Raw genomic sequence first — 13,183 nt, 5'->3', positions numbered from 1 at the left:
GGTTGATTCACCTATTTTTTCATGTGTTATATTTACATGAACCTAAAAAATTACATATACGGCAATATAAAATACAATTAAACTAATCAAAACATAATAATTATAAATAAAACTCTTCTTTATTAGTTTTTTTAATACCAATATCTTACCGATAAACAATGTAGGTACAGGAATAAACATAAAAATGGATTTGTTTTCGATCATATATTAATTTTCATCCAAATTTTTCTAATATACGTTTGAGGTACCTAGATATTTTTTGAAACTATAAATAAATTTATAATGTACTGAGCTATAAAAATATAAAATATACTTAATGTTTTTAGAATAGTAATAGAGATTTTGTGATTTCTTGTAGTACATGCGCTTTACTATAAATCTAAAAAGGATATACATGTCTAAAAAAATAAACCAATCGATCCGGTTGTTTTCACGCTCGTTCTTGCGTAATGATTTAGTGTGATGCAGCTTGTGTTCAGCTGCTCGGCTGTGTTTTGATTTCGGCCTCTGTGTTTCTTGTGTAATGATTTAGTGTGATGCAGTATGTGTTCAGCAGCTTGGCTGTGTAATTATTTCGGCCTCTGAGTTTTTTCCCTTACAGATAAAAATGATCATGAGTCTCTTTCCTCAAAAATACCATTCATAAAGTAACCCAAATATGACATGAACTCAGGTTTGGAGAATATTTAGTTAGGTACATAAATTTAAAAAAAATTTAGATCCTTTAACTTACGTACACAATGTACATATTATTATCCTGACGAAATGCGACATCATCAGAATGTCAATATTAATATCAGAATTTGTACGAACACGTGTTCCGACGTCCTCATTCGCTTTTGACTGATACTTTGTTAAAAACTTTTTCAATTTATTCGTTGTAGTTCTGCAGTCCCATTTTTAACAGGAACACAAATAATGTGACCAGATTTTTCGTGAAGTGATAATACGTTAAATTTTTCTTGATCTTCTCAAACTTTGTATACCATTCACCACTGTACATATGAATTTATTACAAAACTACATTGAATCGACTTTTATGCAACTCTGCGTCTCATGCAGAAATAATGCTCTCAGTCTTCTTTGGGCGCCCTTGACTTCTTCTACGATTCAGACCACTCTCCTGCCATTAATTAATTTTTATTTTTTTATTCATTCATAAAATGGTGCATTACAATACTATCCTCCGCCACTCATCTTACAAGAGAAATCCTGTGTCAAGAGAAGCAGCTTTGAAAAAAGCTAATAAGAACATAATTTGAAATTTTTAGCGAAATCGGTACAGTAGTTTTGAGTCTATAGAGCACACACTTACGGACATGAATTTTTTTATAGAAGATTCACCGGTGAAACGTTACTCAATTTATATAGAAGACTCATTGGTAATCCGTTACTCAATTTATATAGAAGATTCACTGGTAATCCGTTACTCAATTTATAAAGAAGACTCATTGGTAATCCGTTACTCAATTTATATAGAAGATTCACTGGTGATCCGTCACCTATGTTATAAAGAAGATTCACTGGTGATCAATACTCAATTTATATAGAAAATTCACTGGTGATCCGTTACTCAATTGGTTGGAATGATATTTCGATACTATAAACTTAACGACCCATTTCAGGTATGTTCTTTAATAAAATTAATCAAAGCATGTAACACATATGAAAGATTTAAGACAGATAAGATAAGGTGAGCATTAAATAGTATCCAAGGGTCGTATCTCCCCCGACCAATATCCCTCTATCTCGTTCACACATTAAAAATTTACGAAACGGCCAAGCAGTAGTTCTTCGGTGGTCGGCTTCGATAGATTTCTGCACTTGATGAAACGTTTAAATATTTAGTAAAGGCCGCCCCACTAATGTTTCCATCAGTTTTCTCAAATAGGAAATGTTCCGCTGGTCTTCTTAACTCTTAGAACTCATCTGGAAATCAGAATCAGATGTACTTATCATTACAACAGAAAATTCGATTATTAAATGCATTATTAAATTACATTTCATTTTACATTCTAATTAACAAAAACATAGTATCAATAGTAAAATGTTTGTCGCCAGCTACACGAATGGGATTTGCAATTCAATTTATCTATATTGGCACTATAACAAAAACTTAGATAGGAACAAAACGAATTGATGTAATACAAGTAGGTACAACAAAAAATACAGAAATGAAAAGAAGGTGATACCTACATGGAATAAATAGCAAAAAAACAACACGAAAATAAAAAAGTAAGATACATAGTAAATATTTAAATAATAAGTAAGTTGCAGATAACATATTATTTACAATAATGTTGGCAAAACATAAATTTCTAATTTAAATTTTGGTTGGGAATAAATGAAAATATCAACGGAACTGAATTTATTCCCAAAGCTATGTAGCTTTTTGACTGGCAAATGTGTGAAATTGTTAAATAATGAGAAACACCAGATTTTTTTGCAAAACTAGATTTAGCACGTAATAGTGATTTTTTTTGGAACGTTTTTAGAGATGTTTAAAATGAAATTTTTTGGTACCCTGAAATCGGACCCATTTTGAATTGTAAACATGTGCATATGCTTTCAAACAAGAGTACGTCACATTAGTTGTCCATCTCTCCACAGTGCACTGCATTGGCGCAGCGATGGGGGGTCGAATGATGTCAGGGGCGTTCGGAGAGTTTTTAATAATTTTTTTAAATCGATTTCAAACGAATTTTTATTTATTATAACAAGTTTCCTTCAAATATCTAGTGTTTGATTGCATACATTTGGGCGAGACGTGCTCTAGGGAATGATTTGAGGTGAAGATAATAGATATAAAATTTATAATATAGATCATCATAGAAATTTATTATACATATATTTGTAAATCGCCCTTGAGGTGATTATTCACTAAAACGGCTCTTTAGAAATCTTGGAAATTTTATTAAAATTATTAATATTAAAATGTATGTGGTGTACAAGTGTTTAAATATGTACCTACCTAACCAATGTGTGGGAATAATTTATAGTAGGTACGAATTACCATAAATAAACTAGAAGTTAGATATTATGTAAGCTACGCGTTCGTAATAAATTAAACAAATAAAAATAATATACTCTCAGTACCGCCCTGGTGGGAAAAAACGACCCCTCAGAATTGAAACGTTGCCTGAAATGGCTTTAGCCGTGTTTGTCGACCAGATCTGAATTGCCAGGTACTTCCCTACCTTCCTCTTCCCCTCTTCACTACCATCATCCGCATAACTCACCCCAATTGTGGATAACATAGTCCTACTGGCTCTAGACGGTTGAGGAGCATTTGATACTTTTGTGAGGTAATCGCATACAAAGGGGCATTAGTCGTGCTTAGTGACTAGACATTACTATCCAGGTACTTCACAGTCTTCGTATTTCTCATCTCCCACTCCTTTCACCCCTTTCAGCCACACAATATCCCTAATTGGGAATTTGATTGTTCTAGTGGCTCTGGGCAACTAAGCATCTTGTACGGTATGCACATAAAAATATACTATTTAGTACCAGTGACTCCTAACCACTGATGAGGTTACCAATTACAAAAATAGCGACTAGCAATTTACAAATAGTTAGAAAACTGGCGTATCTAATCGAGAGTATTGATATCGAAATATGTTCATATTTAGTGTATCTTTCGAAGGCGTCTATAAGATCTATCTACAAATCCTAAATGCGTGTAAATAAGGCTGTTTGAAAAGTATGAACGAAACAATAATCTCGGGATGATATCAAATATTAACCCTCTATTATCTCTTTGTTCAATGTAGCCCTGTAAACCTTCTACCCACTGACAGATTTATATGAGGTGTGTTGTACGCTGCCATCGAAAATTAATAATGACCGGACACCTAGCTATTGTCTGAGGGATGGTATTAAGGGTAGGATGATGATGTTGTTGATAATGATGTTGTATATCAAATATATTGTTATATTTATAAGTTTGGCATGAATCTCTTACGTAGCAGAAAGTAGGTACTAACTTAGGTATTGCCGTTGGTTACTTAGGTACGACAGAAGGTGTATCGAAGACATAAAGAACTCGAATGATGCAACAATAGAGAAATTTTAAAGACGGGCGGGGTTTGCGGATTTTTTCAAATTTTGAACCCTACATCTGGGGTCAGATTTGAAAAATGTACTTATGACCTTTTGGGAAGCCACAACATCATAATCAGGAGTAATTTCATAACCAGAAATATCAATCTAGTGATGGAACAAACTCATCATAAACACTTTGTGAATTATTAATATGTTTATTAAAGAAGAAGATAATAATAGATCTAAAAGAAAAATAAAACACAATAAGACACGGAGAAATAAAAAAGATAAAGGTCTCAACGGAGAATCGGACATCGAGATATAAAAAAGATAAAGGTCTAAACGGAGAATCGAACATCGACATATAAAAAAGATAAAGGTCTCAACGGAGAATCGAACATCGAGACATAAAAAAGTTAAAGGTCTCAACGGAGAATCGAACATCGAGATATCGGAAAAGTTTATCGGAGACCTTACCTAGTTTACAAAATAAATCGTTAGAACTTTGTAGTATTGAAAAAAGAAAGCCGCCAAAATATTGAAAAAATTAGAGATAATATCGTTAATTCTGAATTATAAAAATGACACAAATACTTAGATCCCAATGGCCGAGTTCGTTGTGGTGTTATCCCGGTAAGAATGAGATCCAGGGTTCGATTCCCAGTTGAGAAAGTTATCTTTTTTTCATTCCGTATCTTGTTCAGTTTCATGTTTCGTTTAGATTAATTAGTATTATCTTGTTCTTCAATGATATTTTACAATGATTGGTGTATATTGACCTAAGAACAGCCTATAAAATTCAATGTCTAAAATTTATTAACACAATTAAAAATTTCATATAACTTTCAAACCGTTCTAGCCAAATACATGGCACTTGGGTATATGCTGTACCCCATTGCAAAACTAGATTAGCCCTTATACATATTAATTTTACTGTCCTCAAGAAGTACATAATGTATATTTCACTTCTTGCAACCTTTGAAGAGACCATGTTGCGCAAAAACATTAACTCTTATAAATAAAAAAAACATATGAAATCATCGCTAAAATTCACTGAAATAGATATATTCTTCTTGTAAGTCTTATTAGTCTTCATAAAACCAAATTTTATCTCGCTCATCTAATTCTTCCTAGAAAACTAAGACTTTGTGTAATACTCAATATTTTATGTGTAATCTTAAAATTTAAAACTTTTTTTTCAGAAGTTTTCAACTCCCGTGAATTTTTATGAAGCCTAATTAAGAAATTAAGAAATATAATAATAATAATAATAATAATAATAAAAACGTTTATTTGACAATAATTTTTTACATGTTTGCATATAGTTTGTAAACATACATTTAGATGATTATATTGCCAAAAGGGCAACTGCAATATATTGAAACACGGGCTCTGCCTTCGCCGTTTTTTTTTGCTTACGCTTTTTATTTTAAATTTCCTTGTATTTTTGTATATTTTTTGTATTTTCTTTTTATTCCACTATATTTGATAACTGTTAATAAAATGACAAAATGTAACAAAATTTCCAATAAAAATTTTGAAAAAAACATTCAAAACTTTAAGAAAGTTATAGCAACAAAATGTAATAATATTTTTTCAACATTCCCTACTTTTATTTTTTTAATATCGTTTTATCATTTATTTTGTATTTTACTTTGATTTCATATTTAATTTGCTAATATTATTTTTTATTCTAATGTAACGTGTAATTTCACACGTGTTACTTATGATAACTGCAATATTCTGTTTAATCTGACGCCTATGTAGGTGATCACTGTATTCAATAATATTTGGATGATTTGTACTTTTGCATAGCACGGTTTGTGTTAAAAATAATCACAAGAGCGATACGATGGACTGCTCCAATCGTTTCCACAAAGGACTGACCCTGGTTACTGATAAAATTATCATTTAGTTGTGAAATATCTAAGAGCATTAAAGTACGATCCATTTAAAAAAAAAGTATTATAAAAATAAATGTTTGAAACATGGAATACTTAATTGCAGTAAAAATGTATACGCCTACCCCCACTAAATGCTATTTCCCCTATTTCATTTTCCGCGTAGGTAAGCCCTCGAGTATATTTCAAATTAATATTTACTCCGCCTCATTAATGAGCTACAAAACCGATGTCAAGCCGAATGAATTTATTGGCAAATCCAAATTAGGATGAGCATTATTGGGACTTGCGCGTTAGGCGCAGTGAAATCGTTGTAGTTGAATCTGGGAAGCACGAGAACTGCCTAATCGTATATATTTACAGAATGTTTGTTATCACGTAATGCATGTTAAATTTACATATGTTTGGTTTTCGGTTTTAAGTACTAAGTTAAAAAAATATTGGAACTATAATAATTAGAATTTTCTAATTTTAGAAGTTGTCTAATTTTATGGGTGTTTTATGTGGGTAAATCTTAAATAAGATCGGATTAACTTAAGGTACGTATAATTAAGACACTGACGGCCGTTGTGGCCAATCTAATTTGAGCCGAATACTCGACTCAACCCTGCTGAAATGCCCAAATCTGTTTTGCCCAAAGCTCTTGATCGCCACACCACTCAAATTTAAGGAAGCTAACCTCGTGGATTAAAGACGCTTGAGGAAGACCTACTTATAAAAACTGACAACAGAGCGAAATACGCGAAAGCAATCGAGCTGTCATCGCTGTCATCTGTCATCAGTTCACGCTCTTGTCGGTTTTTTAATTCGAATTATGAACATTTTGAATATAGTAGATGCGGTGGAATGGGCCGATATGCTTGATAATAATATTGGATTATATAGGCGGCGACAAGACGGCGATATAAATTTTATACATATATTAAATGATGCAGACTTTTATAGCCGTTTTAGGATGACTAAAACGTGTTTTTTATACGTTTTGAGCCAAATAGAGGATAACTTGACTTACGCAAGCGAAAGGTAAAATTTTGACTTATTCGAGTGTCATTGAATATATTTAGCACTTATCAGGTCTGAAAACCTTTTATCTAATGTTATCATGCTTTGTTTATTTCTTTTTTAGAAACTGCCCAGTTTTACCATGCAATCAATTGCTTGTTGCTTTGCGTTTCTACGCAACTGGAAGTTTCCACATTACAAATGGAGACTTTTTTAAAATTTCCCCATCTACGACCAGCAAAATCGTAAAAAATGTTTCTCGTGCCTTGGCAAGTTTAAGGCCTGTCCACATTAAATTACCAATAGGGGAAGAGGTGGAAGTAGTAAAAAGGGAGTTCCACGAAATAGCCGGATTCCCCAACGTAATAGGTGCAATTGATTGCACTCATGTCAAAATTCAATCCGTGGGTAAGTGCCAGACAAGCATGTGTTTTAGTTTTGTCTGCATGTTTTTCTGTACTGTACCAATTAAGTATTGTGTTGACCATCTGATTTCTCCGAAAGGTGGACCAGAAGCTGAAACGTTCAGAAATAGGAAGGGCTACTTTTCCATTAACGTGCAGACCATTTCAGATGCCAGAATGAGAATAAGAGACATTGTAGCAAGATGGCCAGGATCTACACATGACTCCCTTATTTTTCAAGGCTGCCGAGCCAGAGCAATGTTCGAGACAGGGCAGTACCCAAATGGAGCACTTCTTGGAGATAGTGGATATCCATTAAAAGTATATTTATTGTTTAAATATTCAAATACCTTTTTTATAACTTAACTTTAAAATGAATGTGTATGATTAATGGGTACTTTATATTTAATAGGTAAATGAGAGTGTATTTGGGAAGCATGTTTATGAGAATTGACAAGGTTGTAGAGATATTGAAAGAAGGGATAAATGCAGATAACTCGATTAATGGTGGACTGACATGCTTCGCTCTAACTCTCTTAACGTTCCAAACTCTTCTCCCATTAGCTTATTCGGAGAGTCATTTGTCATGTTTTCAGTTGGTTGTTGGTCATTCACTGACCCATAAGGGTTGGAAAATGGAAGGTTAGGTACATTTATAAATTAAACAATCTCTTCTTGCTATACAAATGTCTCATATATTGCAATAAATGAATCCACGCTACTAGAAAAAGCTTTATTCTCTTTGTGGATGGATTTGGCAGTTAATTTACTGATTTTAAATCTATTTTTGCTGTCATGTCTCTCTAAACTATCGACCAATGAAAATACATGCAGTTTTGTTAGGTTTTGATGAGCAAATATTAAATATTCAGTACTCGACGTAAAATGTCTTACGAGGTTGAATTTTCAGGAAATTAAAAAAAAAAAAACAAAGAAAAAACTGTTTTGTTAATGAAGGTTTTTTGAATCTAAACTCTTAACTGTAACCTTTGATAAAACTACAGAAAAAAACATCATCCACATAAAGATTCAGCATTAAAAAACTAGGCAGAAAGTTACAAGTTTTACATAATAATAGAATAGTTTACAGTTTATAGGAACATAGTATGTATAATTGATCATAACAGTAAGTAGCAACACCAATAAACCGGAGTGACCAATCACAGGCATCCGGAACGTTGGTGTTGGCAGCTCTCTATGCCGTGAAGGAGCGCATCTAGTGGAGTATCCTTGTTCATCAGAGCATTTGGAGTGGGAGTCGTAACCCTCGGCAACAGAGACTCGAAGATGTGGGCAACATGAAAGCAAACCAAAGAAAGATTAAAAAGTACACATAAAAGGCATTATTATTGATATTGGTCTGCGAAGCTAATGAACGATGACCAATAAACAAGAATCATAAATCATAAAGAAAATAGTTCCCACAAAGCAAAACTAGCAATTAATAGAATATAGGGAGAATTTAATATTGTTTACTGTGACATACATATATATGCACGTTATGAGAATATTGGAAACAACTGAAAATAACTTAAGAAAATTGTGACATACATATATACGCACATTATGAAAATATAGGAAATAATAAAAAAAACAAGAAAAAAATCCTTTAGTGCGGGAATACTTAGCGCGTGCACCATTCTCGAGTGCTCCAGCCGAACGTGGATTTACTTGATTTTAAGGACATTCTGCAAAAGAAAACAGTATAACATTATTACAAATGTATGTTTTATTTCATATTTTAGACATATCTGCTGACACCATATCGAAATCCGGAAACACCCAACCAGAACAACTACAACACAAAACATATAAAAACAAGGAACGTGGTAGAAAGACAATATGGATTGTGGAAAAGACGATTTCCGGTCTTATCCAATGGCCTACGACTAAACATCGACACCACGATGGCAGTTATAGTTGCATGTGGAGTTCTTCACAACATATGCATCAATCGTGGGGAGGAATATCCACAAGATTGGATCCACGGTGTTGGTGATGAACCCAACAATGTGGCATTCAGGAACAATGCAGGGAACAACATCGCCCATTTAAATAGAGACGTTATTGCAAATAATATGTATGTACAAGCATTATAATATTAACAATTACCACTTTCTAATTTCTTTGTAATTGCCTCCTGAGCTCTCCTCTCCAACTTCAATATATCCAGTTGGATTTCCCATCGGATTTCTGCTCGGGCTGCCTCTGCAACCTTCTGCTTCCTGGCATCACTAAGGATTTGCAGTTGTATATCCGATTGGGCTTCTTTTGAGACCCTCGCCGCATCGAGCATTTCCAGTTGGAGTTTCAAGTGGGCAGTCTGCATACTCAGGAGGTCGCATTGCAAAAGGGACTGGACCTGTTTATTGTTATTAGTTAATTTTGTAGAACTCCATTTCAATTTTTATTTATTTTATATATTCAATAATTTGTTATCTAATGTATAAAAACAGTTTGATAATGCCTTCAGAGGGCGAAACAGCTGTAACGCATAATAATAATTACAAAGCAGAACTTGTTTATAATAAACTGTTTTTATACATTAGACTGGACCTTTTGCATTTGAAAGTTTTCAGTCTGGGTCTCTAATAACACTCTTTCCGTCGCAAGTTGGGTGGTAGCAACATTTTGCAGGTCACTAAAGAGCGAGTCCTTTGTTGATTTTCCCAAGCACAGTCGCCTCTTGAATGCCTTCCTTGGAACTACGGGTCGAACAGTTGATACCACTGGCATCACTGGACTTTCAGGAAGTGTGAAAACTGGATTTTCATCCTGAACAAAATATAAGAAGAATGTCAAGTTTTATAACCAGCCACAAGTAATTTAAAAACAAATAATGTGTAAACCTTTCAAAAGACCGTGTAATAAAATAACATTTTACACAAGTATCTATGGGAAAATGAAGAAATTAAAATATTTTGCAGATTAGTTATTTCAAGTTATTGATGGCCGAGCGGTAAGGCTCACGACTAGCAATCCGGAGGTCGCCTGTTCAAATCCTGGCGTGTGCGAGTAAATTTTATTTGTATTACTTTGTGTTATTCCACAAACTGTTCATTAAAAATAATAAATAGTATATTTGCAGTACATTACAGAGTGGAAGATACTCTCAGTATCACCTTGTTGTAACACCACCATTAAAGAATTGAAACATGGAATGAAATGGTTTTAGCCATGCTTGGTGACCAGATTTGAATACCCAAGTACTTACCCATCTTCCCCTTCCTTCCCTAATACCTTCAGTTTCACAACACACCCCAATTGGAGATGCCGCAGTCTCACCGCACTGACTCCGGGCAGTTGGGAGCAGTTGAGACACCAATGCGAACAATGCGATTATTGAGAATTAGGATAAATGAAATAAAAATTACCAATGTCCATTCCGCAGGCTCCACTGATTCCAGAGTCGGCTGCTCTACTTCCTCCCGGCTGGTGGATGCCTGTTGATCATCTTGGACGGCAGGACCATTGCAATCAAACCTTTCAAAATAGAATACAAATATGTATGTCACGTTAAATTATATTACAATTCTCTCTATATTCTGTTAATTGCTAGTTTTGCTCTGTGGGAACTATTTTTTTTATGATTTATGATTCTTGTTTATTGGTCAATAATGCCTTTTATGTGTACTTTTTAATCTTTCTTTGGTTTGCTTTCATGTTGCCCACATCTTCGAGTCTCTGTTGCCGAGGGTTACGACTCCCACTCCAAATGCTCTGATGAACAAGGATACTCCACTAGATGCGCTCCTTCACGGCATAGAGAGCTGCCAACACCAACGTTCCGGATGCCTGTGATTGGTCACTCCGGTTTATTGGTGTTGCTACTTACTGTTATGATCAATTATACATACTATGTTCCTATAAACTGTAAACTATTCTATTATTATGTAAAACTTGTAACTTTCTGCCTAGTTTTTTAATGCTGAATCTTTATGTGGATGATGTTTTTTTCTGTAGTTTTATCAAAGGTTACAGTTAAGAGTTTAGATTCAAAAAACCTTCATTAACAAAACAGTTTTTTCTTTGTTTTTTTTTTTTTAATTTCCTGAAAATTCAACCTCGTAAGACATTTTACGTCGAGTACTGAATATTTAATATTTGCTCATCAAAACCTAACAAAACTGCATGTATTTTCATTGGTCGATAGTTTAGAGAGACATGACAGCAAAAATAGATTTAAAATCAGTAAATTAACTGCCAAATCCATCCACAAAGAGAATAAAGCTTTTTCTAGTAGCGTGGATTCATTTATTGCAATACATGAGACATTTGTATAGCAAGAAGAGATTGTTTAATTTATAAATGTACCTAACCTTCCATTTCCCAACCCTTATGGGTCAGTGAATGACCAACAACCAACTGAAAACATGAACAAGTCATAAGTAATGTGCGCTTTCCAGCTATTGTTGAACTACAATGACAATGCATTGACAAGCTTTTGGATTCCACTACGTAATGGTAGTACTAAAAGTGAGGGTTTATTTGAGTGCGCCAATTCTGGGTCTACTGCCATATACCGTAAACATAATGTATTCCTAATTGCTCCGGGTACTAATGCTGACTCAGTGGACATGTTCAGTCATCACCAAATACCAATTTAATTAAAAACAAGATATTTTAACTTACGAATTTACCATCCCGGAGGAACTTAATCCAATTGCTGCCTCAACCTTCAGCAGCACTGGATCTTCTATGTCTTGACTGGGCCCTCCACCAGTTCCAAATATTTGGCAACGAACACTTGCCCTCTGTGTTCGGGCATCTCGCTTCAAGTTGTCCCACGCCTTTTTTAGAGCTGCTAGGGGTCTGCAATCATATATAAAATATTACGAGAAATCAATTGGGATGTATACAAATTGTAATTAACCAAACATTGCACCCTTCCTAGAAAGGTTACGCAGAGAGGACAGTCTGTCAAACCACTTGCCTCGCCCACAATCACACCATATATCATACATACTCTTCTGTTATTCGGACTAGTGTCTTCCTCGGGCGTCCCCGACTTCTTCCACCATCCAAATTCGCGTAATAATATACTCTCCTTACACTCCTTAGTTCGTTCATTCTACGTGCCCAAACCATATTTCTTTATCGAGCTTCAATGGCATTTGAAGAACACATTATTATATGAGATAATCAGTATGTAACTTACCGGTTAATTGAGTTGCTGCTATTAAAACCGAGAACCACTTCGTTCCAAGCAGTTTCTTTGGATTTCAACAGTGTGGCGTAATTTGGGCCGCCTGTAGACCTAGACAAAATGACCCGCGACGAGGTAACTAAATCGACAAGTCGCATTTTCTCATTTGGGGTGAAATTTTTTGAGCGTTTTGCTTTGTCCATTTTGTATAGGTTATGATTTTGAATCTAAAGTTTCAACTGCATAAAACGTCAAACTTGACGTAAACAAAAAAGTTAAGTCAATTAACACCTTATTTTTTACATATTAAATACGTTTGTTTTAAAAATATGAAATGTCGGTTTATGTATTACACTATTTAAAGTAAATTATTTGTATAAATAATAAATACAATTAATTAATGCTTCGGTATTAATTTAAAATGTAAAGTTTTTAATTTGACGTAATTTTTTTGTCTATGTAAATAAACAGTGCTACACACGAGGTGTTATGATCAAAATGTTGGCTACAGGCGAAATGGAGCAAATCACTACGATCACTTAATTGAGCAGCGCCTGGCTCAGGCTCAGAATTCCTTTGATAATCCATCGAAATTGTTGGCCACAACGGCCGTGAGTGTATACACCGGATGTTTGAGTGTGTACAACGCCGTCCGCTCAAATTACGCTATACGCATCGTGGCTTGG

General features: G+C 34.2%; 1 protein-coding gene across 3 annotated transcripts; it reads right to left on the bottom strand.

Annotated features, from left to right (window-relative positions):
* Window positions 1-8,013: 8,013 nt before the first annotated feature.
* LOC149416903 (uncharacterized) lies at window positions 8,014-12,851 on the bottom strand. Of its 3 annotated transcripts, XM_089641041.1 has the most exons (7): window positions 12,510-12,851; window positions 11,984-12,163; window positions 10,731-10,834; window positions 10,566-10,687; window positions 9,908-10,126; window positions 9,464-9,713; window positions 8,014-9,039 (listed from the first exon to the last, which is right to left on the bottom strand). In XM_089641041.1, exons 1-7 carry the CDS (start codon window positions 12,698-12,700, stop codon window positions 9,029-9,031), a joined length of 1,077 nt encoding a protein of 358 aa, XP_089497167.1. In that variant the 5' UTR covers window positions 12,701-12,851; the 3' UTR covers window positions 8,014-9,028. The 3 variants fall into 3 exon arrangements, with proteins under 3 accessions (XP_089497167.1, XP_089497168.1, XP_089497169.1); XM_089641042.1 differs by lacking the exon at window positions 8,014-9,039 and having other exon boundaries at window positions 9,453-9,713; window positions 10,611-10,687; XM_089641043.1 differs by lacking the exons at window positions 8,014-9,039; window positions 10,566-10,687 and having other exon boundaries at window positions 9,453-9,713; window positions 10,726-10,834.
* Window positions 12,852-13,183: the final 332 nt, after the last annotated feature.

Source organism: Hesperophylax consimilis, chromosome 16 (assembly GCF_061612785.1).
Source record: "Hesperophylax consimilis isolate HC1 chromosome 16, BYU_Hcon_1.0, whole genome shotgun sequence".
NCBI classification, from domain to species: domain Eukaryota; kingdom Metazoa; phylum Arthropoda; class Insecta; order Trichoptera; family Limnephilidae; genus Hesperophylax; species Hesperophylax consimilis.
The sequence above is the reverse complement of the archived record's forward strand: the minus strand, read 5'-3'. Positions and strand labels throughout refer to the sequence as shown.

Excerpts from the sequence above, each read along its gene's own strand:
- LOC149416903 (XM_089641041.1), bottom strand. The coding sequence starts at position 12,700 with ATGGACAAAGCAAAACGCTCAAAAAATTTCACCCCAAATGAGAAAATG. Across the intron at positions 10,688-10,730 it reads AGTGGAGCCTGCGGAATGGA|CATTGTTCGCATTGGTGTCT; the intron begins CATTGGTAATTT and ends TCTCAATAATCG. Across the intron at positions 9,714-9,907 it reads AAAACTTTCAAATGCAAAAG|GTCCAGTCCCTTTTGCAATG; the intron begins GTCCAGTCTAAT and ends AACAATAAACAG.